We start from the raw sequence: 22,730 nt of genomic DNA on the forward strand, positions 1-22,730 counted from the left end.
CCACTCTTATTGACCACCAATATATTGTGCCCACAATGGCTTCTGTGAACTATACTGTGTATACTGAATTAGCATTGTATACACATACAGTCAGAAACATTTAAAACTGGACATACCTTACAGTGGAAGGGGTTTCTCATGTTTAATGTATTTATTAATTTTTTTTATTAATTGTATATTAATCTTGTGGTAATTTTTTGTTTAGGTTGAGGAAGAAAGTACAATTCTTCAGACTGATTTGCTACATTGTCTTAAAAAAATGCTTGATGATGACAACCTGGCTAACAAGACAGCACAGAGTAGATTTTATATTGTTGCCTTTCCTACAAATCCACAGACCCAGATGATACTTTTCACTGGAATTCTCATCATCTACATGATAGCTATGTTGGGAAATTTGATCATCACAATGCTGATCATCCATGCTCCTCAGTTACATAATCCTATGTACTTTCTGATATGTAATCTAGCTATTTTAGACATGTCTTTCATATCAGTTACTGTTCCGAAGCTTTTGGTGATCACAAATACCCACATTAATGTTTTTTCTTTTAATGAATGTATCTCGCAAATGTACTTTTTTATTGCAACTGCAAACATAGAGTCTTTTATTTTGACCTCCATGTCTTATGATAGATATGTAGCAATTTGTAATCCTTTGCTCTATCCTTTAATTATAAACAAAGTTTCATGTTTATTTTTGGCTTTGGCATCCTGGCTCCTTGGATTCCTAAACTCATTACTGCTCTCATTGCTTACATCAAATTTGTTATTTTGTAAGTCAAACGTCATTAATAATTTTTTTTGTGACCTCAAGGCACTTTTAAAATTGTCCTGTAGTGACACTACTCTCATTCAGACTATTATACTTGTTGATAATTTTGTCATTGGTTTCTTTCCTTCTTCTTTGACCTTGGCCTCTTATGCTTATATCATTTCTAGCGTTTTAAAGATCCATAGCACAGAAGGGAGACATAAAGCTTTCTCGAACTGCACATCACACCTTACCACAGTGTTCCTTTATTATGGGACAGCACTTTGCTTGTATATGGTCCCTAATGCTGAAAACTCCCAAACCAAAGATAGCACTCTTTCATTTATTTATGTTGCTTTAATTCCAATGGTAAATCCATTAGTTTATAGCCTAAGAAATAAGGATGTTTTGGGAGTTTTGTCAAAGATAACTGGATGGAATAAAAAACGTAAAATAACTTAAAAAAACAATTCAGAAAGACATTTATACCTAAATTATCATAAAGTAATTCTATCCTTTCATAGGAATATTTCTACAATGGTAGTCTAAAATAAATAATGTAAAAGTATAGGTTTTTTTTTTCTATAATTTATTCTTATTTATTCCTGCAACCTGTCTAAAAAAGTAATTTGTAAGTGATAGCTGTCTTTCTGGTAACCAGTATTTTCAGTCACGGGGTCTTATATATATATCATTCTCTTTCTGCAGAAGCTGATCCTGGCTTCCATAAGAGGTAATTGAAATTAAAAGAGTAAAAGCCTGCTCATTTATCTTAATGAAAGGGAAATACAAATAAAAACTATGCAGCTTCCCTAAGTGGAAAATTATATTCTAAAATAACCCCCCCACCTTAATACTGAACATGGTAATAAACCCGGAAACAAACATTTATTATATTGCAGCTTATCATTTCTTAGATGTGATGGCTGCATTTATTTTCTTTTTTAGGCTTTCTCTCTTCTATTTTTAACCGGTGATCCAGCTAATAAGTTGTTGTTTTTCAACAGAACTAACTCTCCAGCAGAATGTATCAGTTACAGAGAAGAGACCAATCATTTAATGCTGACAGGCTTGCTTACATTGACCAGCTTTTATTTATTAATGTAAAACCTTTACCCCAAAAGGGAAAACAACTGTTTTTTCTGTACCTGCTTATACAGTATTAGATGGAGTTTGGCATGAATTTGTTAGCGTATTTAAATCTGCTAACTAATACATCTAACACTCCCCTCCTGCCAATGCTGCTGTCTGCTGTGCCCCCTTTTCTCCTTCATCCAGAATTGGTCACTCTAATACAGGAGGTGTGTTACTGGTTAGATCACCAGGTGATAACTGCTGTAGCCACCACATCTAATGATTGTTAAACTGCAATCTATTACATTTTTGTTTTGGGGTATATTACCACTTTAAAGCATGCGTAAATCCAAAAATGAAAATGTAATATATTACAGCTTACCTGAGATTGGATGTGGTAGCAACACTAGTTTTCATTTCCAATGTTTATTTCCCTTTATGTATTCACATGGTGATCCTGCAAATATCACATACCTGGATGAAGAGCCTGGGATGATGCTGGTGGCCTCTTGCACAACAAAGGCCGAGCACCCCTGGAAGTTGAGACAAGGCCTACAAGGGTGAAAGAAGAATACAAGTACAAGGATGTAGAAGTTGGTGACTTAAACTCAAGGGTGCCGAAATTAAATATGCAGATGTAAAGCTGGTAATGCACTGATTATTCACCATGTTGAGGTATGAGCAGAGACAGATCACAAGCTGGAGTTGGTAGCAAAGCACCAAATCTAAGTAGAACCAAGGTCAAGAAAAAGAAGAGGTTGGCAATGTGCAAGCAGTGAGGTGTCAAGCTAACAAATAAAATCTTGTTTAGAAGAGAGATGAACATAAGTCATTAGCAGATAAAGATAATCTTAGAGTAGGTCAAGTGGAAGCTGAGTAAGTAACCAAGATCAAGCACACATTTAGGGTCAGGACAAACTGAAAGATCCTTCAACAATGAGTTTATGCAGAACTCCAGTATCTGTGGTGGATGTGCATGTACACCCACATGCGCAAGGTCATGCATCTACTTTGGTCTTTCTGCACACAAATATGTTTAGATACAGATTGACCATTTTTTACTTGAACATCTAATTCAAACAAGAAAGCCCACACGCGTTCCAATAGAGACTACAAAGCGCCATTTACCCAGGCATTTTTATTGTCGCCATCAGGAAAGCTTATTACATGATCCTGCTCTTTTATTTATATCTCCCATATTAAGCAATTTCTGTCATCTCAGTCCTAAAACATATCTTGAATCTCTCATGTTCTTTTGCATAGCTAAAATAAAATGCTCTCATTATCTCTTGGTTTGACTATTGTAACAAAATCCTCCGTGGTCTATCAACAAACATACTGACACAAAATGACCCTTTTCCCCATCTACATATTCTGTGTATATAAGGGAATCACTCCCACTTAGCTTTTGTATTCTGAGAGAGGGAAGACTTCCCTACCATCAAAATATACTGATCAGAGCTGCCGGCTATAGCTGGGGACTCTGATCGTGTGGGAATTTTGGTTGTACAGAAGTTGATTGGTAGAGTAACTTCTGAACAACTAGCCTGTCCATACATGGTTCAAATTTGGCCCAGTGTCCCTGCTGAACCAGCTGAATTTTAATCCATGTATGACCAGCTTTTGTCACAATTTTAATTCTTCAAACAACCGTCTTTTATCCTTCACAATAGTTATGAGCAGTTTCATGCCTCTTCCCTTTTGTGGAATTCTCTTCCACTACTGTTGGGCACCTTACAAGCCTTGAAACCCTTACTATTTTTTAAAAACTCACCTCCTCAGACAATTTGATGAAGTTCTTCTCTTTAAATATCTGTTAGGGATGAACAAATCTGCCCAGGTTCATTTCACAGAGGCTTGTAAATCCTGAACTTAAAGAAGCTGCAAACCCTCTTGAAGTCTATGGGGAGTGAATCTTGACTCTAAATTTTGGCCATTTTCATGGCTAATGGGGAAGCTACTGTCAAGGACATGGGCAGCTGGGCACCGACATTTATAAATTAATTAAAAAAAAAAAAAAATAGAAATACCATACAGTGTGAAGAAGATCATTTTAATGCAACTTAGGAGGGTGGCATAGGAAAAACACCAATCCTTTAAAATACATTCTTGAAAGATACCAGTAAGTTGTTTGTGATTTTACAGATCAGTACAATTTTCGGTTCCTCCCTTTAAGGGCCCATTTTTTTTTTCTTGCTGAAAAAATGACTTTTTTTTGCTTTTAAAGATAGATGTGAGATCTGAGGTCTTTTTGACCTCAGATCTCACATTAAAGAGGACCTGTCCTGCTTATTTCTATTGGAAGGCATGTTTACATTTTATTTTACAAAAATAAAAATTAAAAGGTAAAATAAACAGGAAAAAAAAAATTTAAGGCACCCTGTCCCTCCAAGCTTGCGCACAGAAGCAAACGCATATGCAAGACGCCCCCACATATGTAAACGGTGTTCAAACCACACATGTGAGGTATCATTGTGGTTGTTAGAGTGAGAGAAATAATTCTAGACCTTCTCTGTAACTCTAAACTGGTAGCCTGTAGAAATTTTTAAAGTGTCGCCTATGGAGATTTTTAGGTACCAATGTTTGTCACCATTCCACGAGCATGCACAATTTTGAAGCATGACATGTTGGGTATCTATATCTGTATATATAATGTTTGGGGGTTCTAAGTAATTTTTCAGCAAATAATACTAATTTTAACTTGTAAACAACAAGTGTCAGAAATAGGCCAGGTCCTTAAGTGGTTAGAGGGTAGTTTTTGCAGTGACACCCATTTTTTCTTTTTATCCTGTGTTATTAGGCCTGAATTGACTGGTGGAAATAGCAGCCACAACAGATGTAAACGTTCACTTCTGAAAAAATAAAGCTAAAGTCTTCATCTTTATACAACTTAACCAGTTGCCAAAAAAATTTTAATAGTGAAATGTCTTGTTTTCTCAGTGCGCTGTCTTAAAGAAGGTCTATCATTAAAGTTTTTATTTTACTGTTCTGTCCACTAAGGGACAAAGTACAGGTAGTACTTTGGCCCATGATTCTATGTGCTTTCTAACCCTAGTTATGAGCATGGATCTGCCGCCCTTCCCCTCCTGCCACAGCTGATCTGACAACAGCTTTAAAGATGAATGAAGAGGACTGGGGTACGTGTCAGCCTCTGGTACATGGGGTATTTATTGCACCTAACAGTGCCTTTATTGGAACAACATGGTTTCAAACTAAGCGATCTTTGAAAGAAACATAGAGAGTTTGTCTAGCACAGCCTGTTCTCCATGTGGAAAACTCTTTGTTTCAAGCTCTCTGATTCTTAGAACTCCAGGCTGGCTTTGGTATGGCCCAATTGCAAAATGCACTGGTGAATTTAGGATTAAAATTTTGAATAGATCCATTCTGGTGTTCCTGTATATTATACAACAATATGTAGCCTCTAAATATACCTTTGGAATGAGGACTAATATTGTTCCTATATACTATATAATAAGGTATGCTTTTCCATATGTTTCTTGACAAGACTTACTGACACTGGAATTCCCAACCAGATAAAATATGGTTAATTTTGAAGGAGTTTGTTTTAAAGCGGAACTTTATGCACCCTTTTTTTAAAACCCAACTGACATGGTACAGGTTCTGTACATTTAGAGGATTCACCCACCCAGTGGATCCAGTGTTGTCCTGCTGCGATCTGCTTCTTTACTGCACCCTCCTCAGTCCTGGGCCGCCATCTTCTTCTGTGATGTCATCAGCAAGCTGCCAGCACTTTCAGGTTAAGCTGACAGCTTTACCAATGGCTTACCACCTGGCCCCATCCCTCCACCCTTCTTAATTAAAGACTATGCCTCCTAGGATAAGGGATGATTGAACGTTTCGGGTCGACCATCGGTTCAGCCCCAAAAATTGGCTGTTCGAGGTTTGGCCGAATTTAGAACTTTTTGCCCAAAAAGTTCGGAATTCGGCAACCAGAACCGACCAAAATGCAATGGTTCAGGAAATGGGCTTTAAAAGCCCGTGATTGGACCAGAACCATTAGTAAAAGCCAATTGAGGGGCAGGAAAATGCTAGGAATGTGATTGGAGTTACTAGGGGGTCCCTAGACCAATCATTAGTGAATACGCCCCCCAGTATATAAGATAGCCCCGGCAAATTCCTAGCATTGTAATACAGGGACATGGAAGAGAATGGAAGCAGTTCTGTTAAATTGGCTTCAAAAGTGTCATTTAGCATTTATTAGTGTGAGGAAAGGGATATCTAGTGTAATTAGAGTGCTCCTTTACACTTTAGTTAGATGCAAAAAATTAGTTTCTGTAGGGAAAGTGTTAAGTGCCAGGGTGACCGTAATGTAGTGTAGGGTAAACTGACAGTGACTGCTATGGCAGGGTGACCAAACCCTTCCATGTCAGGGTGACCGCTATAGAGAAAAGCTAGTTTCTCTGAAGTCACTTTCGCTTCAGGGATATGGCTTCTCACGGTCATCATTCTTTATGCTGCAGGCGTTGCTAGTGCTTTTTTGAGGACATGTTTGGAGTCAGACATGACATCTGAACATGTCTATAGGGGTATATATACACACCCATGTCTGTATATATACTACACCTGCACATATATAGGTGTTAAAGGAGCAGAACACTATACTTTTGCTGGTTACGCTCCCAACACCTATATATGTGTAAGTGTAATATACATATCAGTGTGTGTGTATATATATATACCCCTATACACAAGTTCAGATGTTTTGCCTGCCTCCAAAAACCCCCAAAAAATGCCTGCAACAACACACCTGGGCATTTTTTTTTTTTTGACGCTATAGTTTTTTTGGGCATTTTTTTGGGGTTCTTTGGAGGCAGGCAAAACATCTGAACTTCTGTATAGGGGTATATATATACACACACACACTGATATGTATTTTACATTTACACATATATAGGTGTTAGAAGCCTAGCCATATTAGTTCAAATTATTTAATTAGCGCAAGTATAGTGTTCTGCTCCTTTAACACCTATATATGTGTATGGGTATATATACATATAAGTGTGTGTTTTTATATACCCCTATACAGAAGTTCAGATGTTTTGCCTGCCTCCAAAGAACCCAAAAAAATGCCCAAAAAAACGCTAGCGTCAAAAAAAAACGCCCAGGTGTGTTGTTGCAGCCATTTTTTGGGGGTTTTTGGAGGCAGGCAAAACATCTGAACTTCTGTATAGTGGTATATGTACACACATACTTGCATGTATTTTTACACTTGCACATATATAGGTGTTATAGGAGCAGAGCCATTAATGTTAATTATTTAATTAGAGCAAGCATATATTTCTGCTACTATCACACCTATATATGTGCAAGTGTAAAAATACATGCAAGTACGTGTGTATATATACCACTCTACACAAGTTCAGATGTTTTGCCTGCCTCCAAAAACCCCAAAAAAATGCCTGCAACAACACACCCGGGCGTTTTTTTTGAGACGCTAGCGTTTTTTTGGGCATTTTTTGGGGTTCTTTTGAGGCAGGCAAAACATCTGAACTTCTGTATAGGGGTATATATATACACACACACTGATATGTATTTTCCATTTACACATATATAGGTGTGTTAGGAGCCTAGCCATATTAGTTCAAATTATTTAATTAGCGCAAGTATAGTGTTATGCTCCTTTAACACCTATATATGTGCAGGTGTATATATACAGACATGTATATATATACCCCTATAGACATGTTCAGATGTCATGCCTGACTCCAAACATGTCCTCAAAAAAGCACTATTAACGCCTGCAGCAAAAAAAAATGCTGACGGCAGCGGAGCCATATTGGTGCTCTGAAAGTGACAAAATACAAACGATCTCTTTTTTTCTGGTTCTGGACATGCTACAGAGCTGAAACTTCACATGTACACTTTTTAGACCCCCCAGATACTAAATCCAAAGTCAAAATCAAAAAATCTCTTTTTTTTTTTCAATAATTGGCTCTCTATCAAAAATGACAATTTTTAAGAACTTTTTTGTGTGATTTTGTGTCTGGGGGTCTAAAATGTGTACCTGTGAAGTTTCAGCTCTGTAGCATGTCCAGAACCAGAAAAAAAAGATCATATAGGTGTAAAAGGAGGGTACCACCATCCCTGCTCTACTGAAAAATTATCTTTTTTTCTAGTTCTGGACATGCTACAGAGCTGAAACTTCACATGTACACTTTTTAGACCCCCCAGATACTAAATCCAAAGTCAAAATCAAAAAATCTCTTTTTTTTTTTCAATAATTGGCTCTCTATCAAAAATGACAATTTTTAAGAACTTTTTTGTGTGATTTTGTGTCTGGGGGTCTAAAATGTGTACCTGTGAAGTTTCAGCTCTGTAGCATGTCCAGAACCAGAAAAAAAAGATCATATAGGTGTAAAAGGAGGGTACCACCATCCCTGCTCTACTGAAAAATTATCTTTTTTTCTAGTTCTGGACATGCTACAGAGCTGAAACTTCACATGTACACTTTTTAGACCCCCCAGATACTAAATCCAAAGTCAAAATACAAAAATCTATTTTTTTTTTTAATTTTTTCAATAATTGGCTCTCTATCAAAAATTACAATTTTTAAGAACTTTTTTTGTGTGATTAATAGTCCCTGGGGCATGACCCAGAACCCTAGGCACTTTTTAGGGGCATTTATTGGGTTTTAGGGCTTCAAAATGGTGTTTTTTGATTACCAAAGTTTGGGTCCCATTGATTTGAATGGGGTTCTGAAATCCGGGCCGAACTTTCGGGTAGTTCGGATGTTCTGGCCGAACCAAACTTTTCAAAAGTTCGATCATCCCTACCTAGGATATGAGATGTACATATCCCAGAGGGGATGCAGGCAAAGTGCACACCATTCGACTAAGCGAATGACCTGCACAGGTGTTATTTACCAAAAAAAAAGGACAAAAAGAAAAAAATGCCTGATTTCTGCAGCAGAGGGGGAGGGGAAGTGGATGGGAGGCAACATGCCCTGGAGGGTGAAGTTCCACCTCAGTTCATCAGATTCTAAACACCATGGGGATATATCTGTGACCAACAAGAGTTGTTATTCTTGAAAATACCATAGGGCCCTATTTCTTTTTCATGTTTTGAAACATTTAACTTTTATTTTTCTTTCATGGGTGTTTTGTGATGTTTTGAGAATTGTTTCCTCTCTTCAACTTTCTAGATGCATTTTTGTGTATCACTGCACCTCAAGGAGCAAAAGCTACGCCATTTTGTTGGCTATGGTCCAACATATAGTGGAGAGATTCAAGGTTAAGCTGGCCATTGACAAGACTAAAGGTCTATCCGCTGTTATGGGTTTCCTGGGGATTGTGTTACACAGTAGCTATGGAAAGGACCTGGAGATGAACCAAAGAGCTCTGTAACGCCAGGCAGTGCCTCTTGCTACTTAGCCACCTGAAACTCTGGATAGCTCCTTGCCTGAACTCATAGTCACTTCTTCTTTTATACTCTGAACTGTTATGCTTATGCTATAGTAGGGGATGCAAGGTCCCTAAAGAGTATGTAAACCCAACATTTTATATTCCTGATATGTGCCTGCTGTATCATGTACTTGTATAAAAAAAGTTTCCTGTTCTCTTTGTATTGCTTCCTTTGTGTGAAATCCCTGGTGTTCCTGCCAGTCCATCTGCTTTCCAATTAAAACTGACTACACTAAGCAGGAAAATACATGTGATCAGTTCTGTAGATATGCTGGGAACTCAGTCAGCTCTCCTTCAGTTATCAGACTTGTCCCGAAACACCTCCCTGCACAGCTATTCACTGGAAAGCTCAGTGTGCTGTTGCTTCTCCTCTATCCAGGCCTTATGCAGCTGAGAAGAGAAGGACTAAAAAAAAGTATTTATAATGTTTTTTTTATATCTATACACAGATGTTTTGCATTTCATTTCTATTTTAAACTGCATGAGTTGTTTTACAATGTGATCTTTTACAACCACTTTAAAAGCTGTTCAAAAATATAAAAAGGTCTTAGGTAAAGTACCAGGTAGTTCATTCATAGCTGTATTGGTGGTTAATAATGCATCTGTCCCCTAGTAAGTGTTGTGCAGCTGGAGGCCTATGTTATAGGTTTATGTAGATACTGAGTTTAAAGTAAAGCGCCTTTAAAAGACTATGGACTTTGGAATTCATGTTGTATGCGTTTGAATTATGTTATTTACATTTTTGTCAATAAAAGGCTTCTATGACTATTAAACTCCAAATCGTTGTCTTGTGTAGGTTATTATGTTAATAGGGGCTATAGAAATGATAGTCAGGCAGTGCAGGAGACAGTTTATCTTTAAAACCCTATTAAAAAAAAAAAGTAAAAATGTGTCTGAAGAACTTACAGTGGGGATCGAACGTTTGGGCACCCCAGGTAAAAATGTGTATTAATGTACATAAAGAAGCCAAGGAAAGATGGAAAAATCTCCAAAAGGCATCAAATTACAGATTAGACATGCTTATAATATGTCAACAAAAGTTTGATTTTATTTCCATCATTGACACTTTCAAAATTACAGGTAACAGAAAAATGGCGTCTGCAAAAGTTTGGGCACCCTGCAGAATTTATAGCATGCACTGCCCCCTTTGCAAGGCTGAGACCTGCCAGTGTCATGGATTGTTCTCAATCATCGTTTGGGAAGACCAGGTGATGTAAATCTCAAAGGTTTTAAATGCCCAGACTAATCTGACCTTGCCCCAACAATCAGCACCATGGAATCTTCTAAACAGTTGCCTAGAAAACTGAAACTGAAAATAGTTGACACTCACAAAGCTGGAGAAGGCTATAAGAAGATAGCAAAGCATTTTCAGATGTCAATATCCTCTGTTCGGAATGTAATTAAGAAATGGCAGTCATCAGGAACAGTGGAAGTTAAAGCAAAATGTGGAAGACCAAGGAAAATATCAGACAGAACAGGTCACAGGATTGTGAGAAAAACAATTCAAAACCCACGTTTGATCCCTCCAGAAAGATCTGGCAGACACTGCAGTTGTGGTACACTATTCCACTATAAAGAGATACTTGTACAAATATGGTCTTCATGGAAGAGTCATCAGAAGAAAACCTCTTCTACATCCTCACCACAAAAATCAGCGTTTGTACTTTGCAAATGAACATACAACAAGCCTGATGCATTTTGGAAACAAGTTCTGTGGACTGATGAGGTTGAAATTTAACTATTTGGCCGGAATGAGCAAAGGTACGTTTGGAGAAGAAGGGGCACAGAATTTAATGAAAAGAACCTCTGTCCAACTGTTAAGCATGGGAGTGGATCAATCATGCTTTGGGGTTGTATTGCAGCCAGTGGCACAGGGAACATCTCACGAGTAGAAGGAAAAATGGATTCAATAAAATTTCAGCAAATTTTGGATGATAACTTGATGCCATCTGGGAAAAAGCTAAAGTTAAAGAGAGGATGGCTTCTACAAATGGATAATGATCCTAAACACACCTCGAAATCCACAGGGGATTACATCAAGAGGCGTAAACTGAAGGTTTTACCATGGCCTTCACAATCTCCTGACCTCAACATAATTGAAAATCTATGGATAGAACTTAAAAGAGCAGTGCATGACAGACAGACAGAAATCTCAAAGAACTGGAAGACTTTTGTAAGGAAGAATGGGCAAAGATACCTCAAACAAGAATTGAAAGACTCTTGGCTGGCTACAAAAAGCGTTTACAAGCTGTGATACTTGCCAAAGGGGGCAGTACAAGATATTAACTCTGCAGGGTGCCCAAACTTTTGCAGACACAATTTTTCTGTTTTCTGTTATTTTGAAAGTGTAAATGATGGAAATATAACCTAACTTTTGTTGAAATATTATAAGAATGTCTAATCAGTAATTTGATGCCTTTTGGAGATTTTTCCATCTTTACTTGGCTTCTTTATGCACATTAATACAAATATTTACCTGGGGTGCCCAAACTTTCGATCCCCACTGTACTTCTGAGATGGAAATTGGAGAAGAAAGGAAAGCCAAGGAGAAAAAGAGTGACCTGTCCTAAACTTTTAAAATATCAAGTCCTACATGCTGCATACCACCTGTTTAGGAATGAGCTGAACTGTCCAGATTTCCATTCAAGCGGGGTTTGGTGAATTTCAAAGAAGGTTCAAATAAACATGCCAATTTTCTGGGCTAATAGGCAAAAGGTTGTCAAATAGCAAATTATATTTGGAGTAGGGGCACTGTCCCGGGGAACATGTACTAATAAACTAAAAAAAAAAAAAAAAATATATATATATATATATATATATATATATAAATATATATAATATAAATATATAAAAAGTGCCCAATTCCTTTAAAAATAACATGTCTGGAGATGCCCTAATCCTACCAATAAAGGAGTGCATATTTGTGATGTACAGAAAGTACAGACATTTACTAAGGGAAAAAGTGTTTCAAATTTCTTGCAAAACTGACTCTCCTTCACATAAAAAAATATATATATTTGATAACTTATGGGGTCCCTGTCTGGGCACTCTAGGCTTGATCCTGCTGTAACTGGTGTTGGACAGACTACCCATTGGTTAGGTGCTTTTTTTAATTTTCAATGATTGTAACTATGCAATCTATTAAAAGATACCAAAGTTAGGGTGACTTCCCTAAAATTTGGACTGTCTTTTGCTTCTTGATATTTTCCAGGGAGGGGGGGGGTGGGCAACACAGTGACAGGGGGGCACATGGGGGGATCAGAAGCTGGCAGAAAAGGAAGGGGGATCAGTGCCAGGGAAGCAATTACAGGGATGATGCCCTTTGTCTGTGTCTCTCTCTGCAACTGCAACAGCTGAACCAAACAATTGGTCTCATGGATGTACCCCTTGGGATGATATAGCTTTATTTATAATGCACAATAATGAGTGTCACTGGAAGGATATAAACCATAGCCTTTATTCATAAAATCATTCTGATGATGGATTATAAAATATACATATGTTGTGAAGCTGCTGAAAATGTTTAAATTCTGTTTACCTGTATAAATGAGATGATATCTTGTACGTTTATCTAGCAGTACTTTTTAGTTAATCAGAATTTGTTCATAAAATTAGGAAACATTTTAAAAAGGTAAGAATCCATTGATTTAAGCTAAAATGGGTCCAACATGAAAATACGGATTTCACCAGCAGCAAAAGTTTGCAATGGGGTTGTTCACAAGATGCTTAGATGAAATTTGCTTGGAAAAAAAATATTTTTTTATCTAGTAAGAAAAAAGATTTTTTTTTTTCCAATTAGGTTGGTTTAGGCATTGCTGGATGCAGCAATGATAACTCTATAATGTGCCTGCATTTTACAAGAAATTCATAATAATCCAGCCATGGTATAGAGCCTTCAGTGTGTTCTGTGTGGTGTCCACTGCATAATGTTGCAAAGAACACTCTGCAACTCTGGAACTGGTGGAGAGTTGTAACAAATGGAGTGATTTTGTATGTAGTTTTTAATTAGTGAATACTGCTGAACACAGCAATATTGACCTCACGCTGTGCTTGCAATTTACAAGTAATTTATAAAATGGAGGCAGTAGTGTGGAGCTTGTGGTGTTTTCCAAGTAGTGGACAGAAAGTTGTAGATAACCCACCTTGATTGGTGGAAAGTTGAGATGGTGGAGTGGTTTTGAGACAAATTTATAGAATTTGCCATCATAAATTGTTCATTTTTCTATTGTTCATTTTTCTTAGAAGGAATTTTCTTGGAAAAAAAGCTACTCTTTTTTTTCTTTATTTAGAGAGATAATTTAGGGATCTTTAGATTATTTAAAATTGTTTTCTTTGTACTTTGTGTATTTGCTTACTTTATTGTGTCTATTTAATATATATATATTTTTTTTTTACTATCTGTTTTTTACTTTCTGCAGGAAAAAAACATAAAACAAATGAGACTATCAATCTCGGGGACTATTTAAAGCCTTTTTAATAATTTTTTCTTCCCCTTAGACTCCAATGTATTTGACTAAAATGTTGACATTTTTCTGAAACATCACAACTTTGCACCCAGATTTGGGGGAAATAAAAACAAACAATTTAATTTATGTCTAGGTATTAAGCATTTCAAGTACAAAGGTCACACTGAACACAATACATCAAAATGTTTCTCAAATTCGTTATTCAGTGTCAAAAATTATTTTGCAGTCAGCTTCAGACACATCTAATATTTCATCCTCCTAACAACCAGCTCAGCAAAACCAGTGGAATAAACAGTCTTAGGGGGTCAGTAGGATTCAAATGACTTGTAATTAGGCCCCTCATAAAATTGCCATCTCATAAAACCAGCAGAACATTCCACAGGCTCTAATATAACCTGGCTGTATAACCTCCAGAGCCAGAGCTTGCTAATAGCTATCATTGAAGACTTGTTAATATATTCTATGCTATGGTGCTTTCGTGAATGGCTATAATTGTAAAGTCTTCTAGAAGCAATCCACATTCGGAGCCTGGCTTATGACCTGAAAATCCCCTCTCCAATATCAATAATTTTTTATAAATCAAAAATCTCACACAAATGAATAAGAAAATACTGGACAAGTTGGGATCAAACATGACACGGTTACACTTTACAGGAGGATAAATAGTCAATTGTAAATCAATTAAAATGTACATTCGATGCATACCATGTGAAAATGATAATTTCAGTAATATGAACTGATCCAGGCCATCTAAAAATATAGATGCATTTAGAAATCTGGCCAGGTGGGAAGGTCTGTTGAAATATCAAATACTTTAGTCCTCCTAACCTACAGCCCTAAATCATTTTATTTGGACGGGGTGGGCTCAATGACAACCTCCAGAGGGTCAAAAAAAACACTGACAGAATTGGAAGCTGGAGCTCTCAGTTTTCCATTGAATTTAAGAATGCTGAGAGTAAATTTAAGGGAGAGTGACTAAAGGATAGGACTTATGCTGCATTGAATTTGACTCTGCCAGAATGCAAGACCAGGCAAACATTGTTAGGTACTTATCACTTTTATTTTCACTTATTTTACTGTTGCCTATTGTCTATTTTTGTAAGATCTTTTTGGTAAATAATTTTCTTGCACTGTTTTTGTTGTCTTGTCATTAAACAATATTTAGAATGTGTTAAGATTTATCTCTAAGGCTTCTTTTAAATCTGAGTTTGGGGGCAGCAAAAATGAGAGGCTGAGCCACAATTTTGCCACCTGCCAATTGCCTCCCCTTAAGCTGCAATAGGTAGGGGGTGTTTACATGCTGCGGCCACAATGCTTTACTTTGTGCCCAAGGCAAAGTTGACCCGACTTACAGTGATTGGTGGGCAGCAAGTGGGGCATTTGTCAGTAAAAATGAGGTGAAATCAGGCGGGGAGGAGGGTTCACATTGCTTTTTCACTGCCTGTCAATAGCTGAAGCATGATTCAAACAGGGGATTTTAGACACCCTCAATGCTCTGATCCAGAGGTAAAGAATGCTTGCCTCTTGAAGAAAGCTAATATACACTGAACTCAGTTTTATCCTTGGCTGGTCGGTCAATAAAAGTTAAGCTTGATGTAAAAGATACAGTGAACAGTCCGTGTTTCCATTTAAGCAAGTGGTGGCAGTTGTTGTTTGTGTGTGTAAAGGGTTAACAATGAAGTTTACAGACCCCAATGACGATGCCTCTCAGTCTGCTTGCAGTTAGATTGCTGTCCCACATGCTGAAAAATCTCTGTGCAGGGTGAGGCTGAGAGTGCCATTGTCACATATTGGTGGTAGTGGTGGGATCTGAGGCTACCATCATCACAAAAACACTTTATTGTATCCACTATCACTTTATTGTATCCACTGCCTTGAGAGTGGACTTATGGTACAATCCCAATGTTACTATTTCCCTCCTGTAATTAAAAACAGGTAACAAAGAGAAATGCATAGCAAAAATATTTGGAAAAATAAACGTCATAAATTTAATATTACTATTATCAGAGGTGGGGGACTTGAGTCACATGACTTGACTTAAGTCATACTTAAGTCACCAGTTTGAGGACTTGAGACTTGCTTGACTAAAATTAATAAAAGACTCGACTTGACTTTAACTTGGTATTCATGACTTGAGACTTGACTTTGACTTGAGACATATGACTCTAAATTACTTTACTTTTTTAAGTTTTAAATATTTGCATTTTCTCAAGATGTGTTAAAGCAAAATTAATGTGCCTGTTATGTTTCTGACACCACAGTCACTTAAAACACCTCAGTGTGTTCTGATTTTTAGGACACTGGCTGTTTAACAAAGGAAATACTTAACATGTTTTTAGTGACTGTGGTGTTGAAACATGACCGGACGAAGGATTTTGAGCTGTTTGGGCATTGAAAGTGTTTCTTTAATATGCCAAGAAAAAAGCACTAAGCAGTTTTATTAATGTTGAAAATAAAACAAAACCTTTCCTGACCACTGACTTTTAACTGATTTAAAGGTGAAAATTGGGGTAGATCAGTTTTTTGACTTGATTTGTGACTTGACCAAAATAAATGACTTGACTTGACTTGCTTGACTTCTAGCAGGGACTCGACTTGACTTGCTTGTATTTCGCCACAGTAACTTGGGACTTGCTTAAGACTTGAAGGTTAAGACTTGAGACTTGCTTGTGACTTGCACATGTGTGACTTACTCTCGTGTCTGACTATTATTATTTTATCACCAGTTGGAGCCCGAGTAGCGAACTCGTGGCTTCACCTAATTGCTGCCACACAGATATCACACAGATGACATTGAAAGCTTCAATGTTTATTCATTTCTGATACATCAAAATTTACTTTCATAATATTAGAATTCGCATATACAGTTTCTAAAATACTAACACACACACACACACGTATATATATATATATATATATATATATATATATATATATACAGTATATTTTCAAATGTAGTTGAAATTAAAACTTTTGATTACCCTCAACCTATTTTTCTGATATCCCCGGGTTTAGACATAATAATATACAAGAAATTGATTACAATATCACATTCTGATATTTGGAAAAGCTGTTTTTGCTATGTGTAACTGACATTACAGTACTCATTTACAAATGTTACAATGCTACACATTTTACAAATTTTACAAATATTGACATTATTTTGTAAAAAATTAAATATTAAAACTATTGTATTCGCTGTTTACTTTTTAGCAGTATGAATACCTGTTTTCCAGATGCCATATTGAAACCTGAGTTTTACATAGTCGCCTTTCCTATCAATGGATCTTTATGGTACACCATGTTTGTTGGAGTGTTTCTGATGTTTTTAATGGCAATATGTGGAAACCTACTCATCACTATTCTGATATGGCTTGTCCCTCATCTCCACACTCCCATGTACTTTTTCCTTTGTAATCTATCGGTTCAGGATATTATTCATGTTTCTTCCATACTGCCAAAATTAATCTCAATTATATTATTAGGGAACCACAATATTTCTTTTGCAGGTTGCTTAACACAAATATTTATGTTTGTATTTTGCTTAAATACAGACTTTTTACTTCTTGCATCCATGGCGTATGATCGTTATGTGGCCATCTGCATTCCTCTTCAATATTTTGTTATTATGAACTTTAAAAAATGCTCTATATTGGCTTCATCTTGTTGGGTTATTAGTGCTTTAAATGCTGTAATGCACTCTTGCTTGATGTCACAGTTATCATTCTGCCATATTAAAGCCATCAACCATTTCTTTTGTGACGTAAGAGCCATGCTGAAGTTGTCCACAAGTGATACAACACATATTAAAGCACTAATATTTGCTGAAGGTGTGATTTTCTGTTTTACTCCCTTTGTGCTGATAATAATTTCCTATATTCATATCATATCTACCATCTGTAAGATTCATTCAACAGCAGGAAGACTCAAGACCTTCTCCAGTTGCTCCTCACATATTATTACTGTATTCCTTTTCTGTGGAGCAACTCTTGGCCAGTACATGAAACCAGAGTCTAAGCAGTCTGAGGAACAGGACAAGTTACTGTCTTTACTCTATATTGCTGTGGTCCCCATGCTAAACCCTTTAGTTTACAGTTTGAGAAATAAAGATGTTTTGCAAGCCATGAAAAAATTGTTGATCATCTCAAATTTGATTTTAATACCTACAAAGGTAATGTAGAAAGCCACCATATTTATCAGAGAAGCAACATGGTAGTAAATTTAAAAGCAAGTTTTTTTCCCCTTTACTGGGGTTCCTAGAAGTGAAAAAAGTTTTGGTAATAATTAGGTAAATTGTAAACACAAAAACTTTTTTTAAGCAGTTTTTTTTGCATTGTTCCTTTATACATCTTTCTAAAGCATATGATTATTTGTGAATCTGTTGCAAAGTACCTGGAAATACTGCCAGTAACAGCACTTCATGTTTCACGATAAAAACAAATTCTGCCCGCGATCCAGAAATCATTGCAAATCGCGGGACGCCTGTGCGATGCCCGTGATTTGCAATGGCACCCCAAACGCTGTGCGATGTTGCCTCGAATTCCGCCTGCCGAATCCCGGTAACATCGCGCAAACAGAATCGCGGGACGCATGACGCCCAAAAAAGGTACAAGAGCTTATTTTGTGCGTCATGCGTCCCATGATTCTGTTTGCGCGATGTTACCACGATTCGGCAAGCGGAAATCGCGGCAACATCGCACAGCGCTTGGGGTGTCATTGCAAATCACGGGCATCGCACAGGCGTCCCGCGATTTGCACTGATTTCCGGATCACGGCCAGAATCGCGATCCGCTATGCCCACATGTGAACGTAGCCTTACAGATGATGGCTGGCAAAATATTACTTCCCAAGATACATATAATAAAAGAAAATATGTTTTTTACTATACATTTTATAATTATTTATTTTTTATCACTTATGTATAATTGTTTATATTGTTTTATGCTGTATAGAGGGGGCCTCTTCTGTAAGAGGGGGCAAGGGTACTTTCCCCTTTTGCCTCCTTATAAATCCGGCCCTCTATGTACAGCCTGATTGTATTTCCGGTAACAAACTTTGCAACATATGCAAAAAAATTATTTGTCTGTATAAAATGAAACATGGCGCCGAACATAGACTTTAACCAGTTGCTAACCACCCGCCACAGTTTTACTGTAGCAAGGTGGCTTGGTTGCGCAAACTGACGTACCTGTATTTCGGTCTCGCCCGTGGGTAGGGGGAGCGTGCACACACACCCACCGACCCAGTGGTGATTGGATTCACTCCAGAACCAATCACTCATCAGGTCCAGGCCAATTATTTATGGTCTGAACCTGCTGATCGGTTCTGCCAAATCACAGAACACCCTGTGCCTGTGTAATGTAAACACAGCAACAGGAAATTATGCAATCTCCCCTCCTGGAGCCCTTTTCGGTTCCAGCATGAGAGGAGAGAGCATCAACACTGACACCAGTACACATAGGCACATATCTCATCCCCTGATCACCCCCCTCAGTTAACCCTTTCACTCCCTGTCACAGTGTACACTATATACAGGGTACAGATAATTTACTAATCACTGTATTAGTGTCACTGGTGATGCCAGTTAGTGAGAGCGGCAGTTAGTGGTAGTTAGTGTCAATCCCAGATAGGTTTAGGGTACCAACCATATATTCCCTAATGAAGATTTAACCCCCTGATTACCCCCAGTTAACCACTTCACTGCCCTGTCACAGTGTCACTATCATAGTGCACAAATCTTTTTTCTGATCGCTGTATAAATGTCACGGATGACATCAGTTAGGGTTAGCGTTAGTTAGTGTCAATCCAGGATAGCATCAGATTGGCTGCCACATATTTAGTAATACATTTTAACCCCTTGATTACCAGTGACACACACACACTAAACACCTCCATTGCTAGTATAGTGTCTGAACGGTTCAATATCTTTGATCAGATCAGAACTATACTAGCGTCCCCAATAGTATGGTATAGCATAGTATAGTGCAAAATGCAACATGAGCAGGATCAGCCTCGACACCTGCTTGCACCTGCATTTAGCCCCTCTGCCCAGCCCCCAAGAAGAGCAGTATCAGCAAATAACTGTAAATTCCGATACACAGCACACAAAACTGCAGCATTACCAGAGTCAGGCCCGATCTCTGCTAGTGTTAGCAGTTACATTTTTTGGTAGCAGTTCAAACAGTCCTTGACCACCAGGTGCTTTTTTACCTGTGAGCCACACTAGTTACTTAGAAATCTAATGGCCAAAATGTACAAACAGAGGTACACAAGTGAAGAGGCCTACACGATGCTGAGCATGACAGATGAGAGCAACGTGGAAGCCCCACCATCAGAATCAGGCTCAGTATTTAAACCTGTAGAGAGCAACAGCACCCTGACAGATAGCTCTGATGATGGAGTAGTAGTCCCTACTAAGGTCATGCGTACACGACCCCATTCTCCTGTTAATGAGGTGCAACAATCCCATGGTTCTTGTATGCAGCAGAGTGTCGGTACTAGTGCCGCTCAACCTTCTGGTGAACTGGCAAGCACCAGTGGCCTAATAGATCCTGGTCTTGTACAAACCAGCACTGCAGTAACACTTGGTGAGGTGGTGAGTCCCATAAGTGCAGTTCAAGCTGGTGCGGTGGCTAGCACAAGTAGTGCCTGCCTGCCACTTCTGCAGCACCTGTACTTCCCCATTGACTGGCAAACCCGGAATTCAGATGGAAATTATTTTACTCCCCTTGGTTCTTATGAGCTGTTTTTCACGGAAGATCTGTACAGATCTATTGTGGACCAAAGCAATTTTTATCCCAATCCATTTATCGCCACAAACCTAAATTTGACCCTTGCCGGAGAATCTGCATGGAAACCTATCAGTGTTTCCGAATTTAATACCTTTCTGGGCCTATCCCTCATCATGGGCATTACTAAAAAGAGTGAGTTGCGGTCATATTGGTTCACTGACTCAAATCATCATATGCCCGTGTTCTCTGCTGCCATGGCCAGGACCAGATATGAGCAAATCTTGCGGTTCATGGATTTCAATAACAATGAACTCTGTTGTCCTCAACCTGGATATGACCGGCTCCAAAAAATTTGGCCTCTCGTAAATCACTTCAACCAACAATTTGCAGTCTTGTCCCAACAAGCTGTCTGTGTGGATGAGTCCCTGATTACATTTTCTGGCCACCTTGTTTTCAAACAGCTTCTCCCCAGCAAGCGTGCCATATATGGGGTCAAGATGTATAAGCTCTGTGACAGGGCAACAGGCTATACATGTAGTTTCCGGGTTTACGAGTGAAAAGATAGCAGTGTGGAGCCCCCCAACTGCCTAGACTACATGTGGAGCAATGGCAAGATTTTTTGGGACTTGGTGTCACCCTTATTCAGAAAAGGGTACCATTTATACATGGACAATTATTACACAAGCGTGCCACTTTTTCGTCACCTTTTTGATTTGGGAATTGCTGCATGTGGCACAGTGCGTCCTAATCATCAGGCTTCCCCCAACGGCTTGTAGATTCCCGACTTAGATGGGAGGAGATAGCATGCTTGAAGTGTAATAAATTGCTTGCAGTGAAGTGGAGGGACACATGGAATGTTTTCGGTCTGTCTTCCATTCACGCAGATACCACTATCCAAATTACAACGGTGACTGTTGCTGAGAAGCCCCTCTGTATCCACGACTACAACCTTAACATGGGAGGGGTGGACTTCAAAGACTAGAATGCCCATAAGGCCAGATGCTGCTACACAAAAGGGTCTGTAGAAAACGCGGATATAGGCATGACACCTGCTTTTTTTGTGCCTCCTGTCCTGGCCAACCTGGTCTCTGCATCGGGGACTGTTTCCGTCGCTACCACACACTAGTGGAGTATTAGTACAGGGTACAGCATGGCACAGTCAAGGGTAAACTTTCACACAGGGTCTCGAAAGCATTTTGAGAGACCCTAGCCTGAGACGTTTACATTTTTTTACAGTTACAAAAAAAGTTACAAAAAAAGTTACAAAAAAAAAAATTTTAAATGTAAAAAATGTCAAAAATTTTAAAAATTTTAAAATAAAAAAGCCAAAAATAGTTGTCATTTTATTGAGTTAATTTTCTGTTCTTACTCTACTTTTATATTCTTTCTACGTTTACTGTACTTTATAATATACTGTTATACTGTACTTTATAATATACTGCTATACTGTGATGTTTTATTGTTACTGTTTTTCATTGTTAATCATAGTTTGCTTTGCAGATACCACCATTGTACTATTTTACTGTACTGTATACTATTATAATGAAATGTTTTATTGTTACTGTGTTTTTCATTGTTAACCATAATTTGCTTTGGAGATACCGCCATTCTACTGTTTTACTGTACTGTATACTATTATATTGTAATGTTTTATTGTTACAGTGTTTTATTGTTAACCATTGTTTGCTTTTCAAGTATGCCTATCAGCTGCAGCACTGATTTTTTTTATCCTGACAGCAACAGTGTTTGCTCTCAGCATATACGTAAATCAATGATTGCAGCACTGTAGGAGGGGATTTCACCACCGCAGTTAAAAAAAAGAGCATCTTCGGCGAAGCATAGGGGATGGAGTGGACACAGTGGGCAGATCTCCCCTATGCTTCACCATATGTTTTTTAACCCTTTTCTTAGCAGATATTTCTTCATCCACTTCGATCAATATGAATGGACAAATCTGTCATGGCATGTATGCCCATCATTAGAAGTGGGTGGATCCTGAGAGGTCTAATGGTGGGCATACCACACATTTTCTGGCAAAGATTTCTTCACCCACATCGATCAATGTGAATGGAGGGCTCTGGTATGTTCCCTTTTTTCATTCAGCCCTCAGGCTGCATGAAAAAAAAAAAAAAAAACCTTACAATTAGAGTTGAACGAACACCTGGATGTTCGGGTTCGTCGGGTTCGACCGAACTTGAAAAAAAAGTCCGGGTTTGTGACCCGGACTTAACCAGAACTTTGTCTCGATCCCGATCCCGAACCCCATTGAAGTCAATGGAGACCC

At 38.1% G+C, this 22,730-nt stretch overlaps 1 protein-coding gene across 1 annotated transcript; it reads left to right on the forward strand.

Annotated features, from left to right (window-relative positions):
- Nucleotides 1–259: 259 nt before the first annotated feature.
- LOC309552776 (olfactory receptor 1J2-like) lies at nt 260–1,216 on the forward strand (the record flags this gene model as incomplete). Its single annotated transcript, XM_082253691.1, has 1 exon — nt 260–1,216. One exon carries the CDS (start codon nt 260–262, stop codon nt 1,214–1,216), a length of 957 nt encoding a protein of 318 aa, XP_082109817.1.
- Between the last annotated feature and the right edge of the window lie 21,514 nt (nt 1,217–22,730).

Source organism: Pelophylax lessonae (genome assembly GCF_965119305.1).
Source record: "Pelophylax lessonae genome assembly, chromosome: 4".
Taxonomy (NCBI): domain Eukaryota; kingdom Metazoa; phylum Chordata; class Amphibia; order Anura; family Ranidae; genus Pelophylax; species Pelophylax lessonae.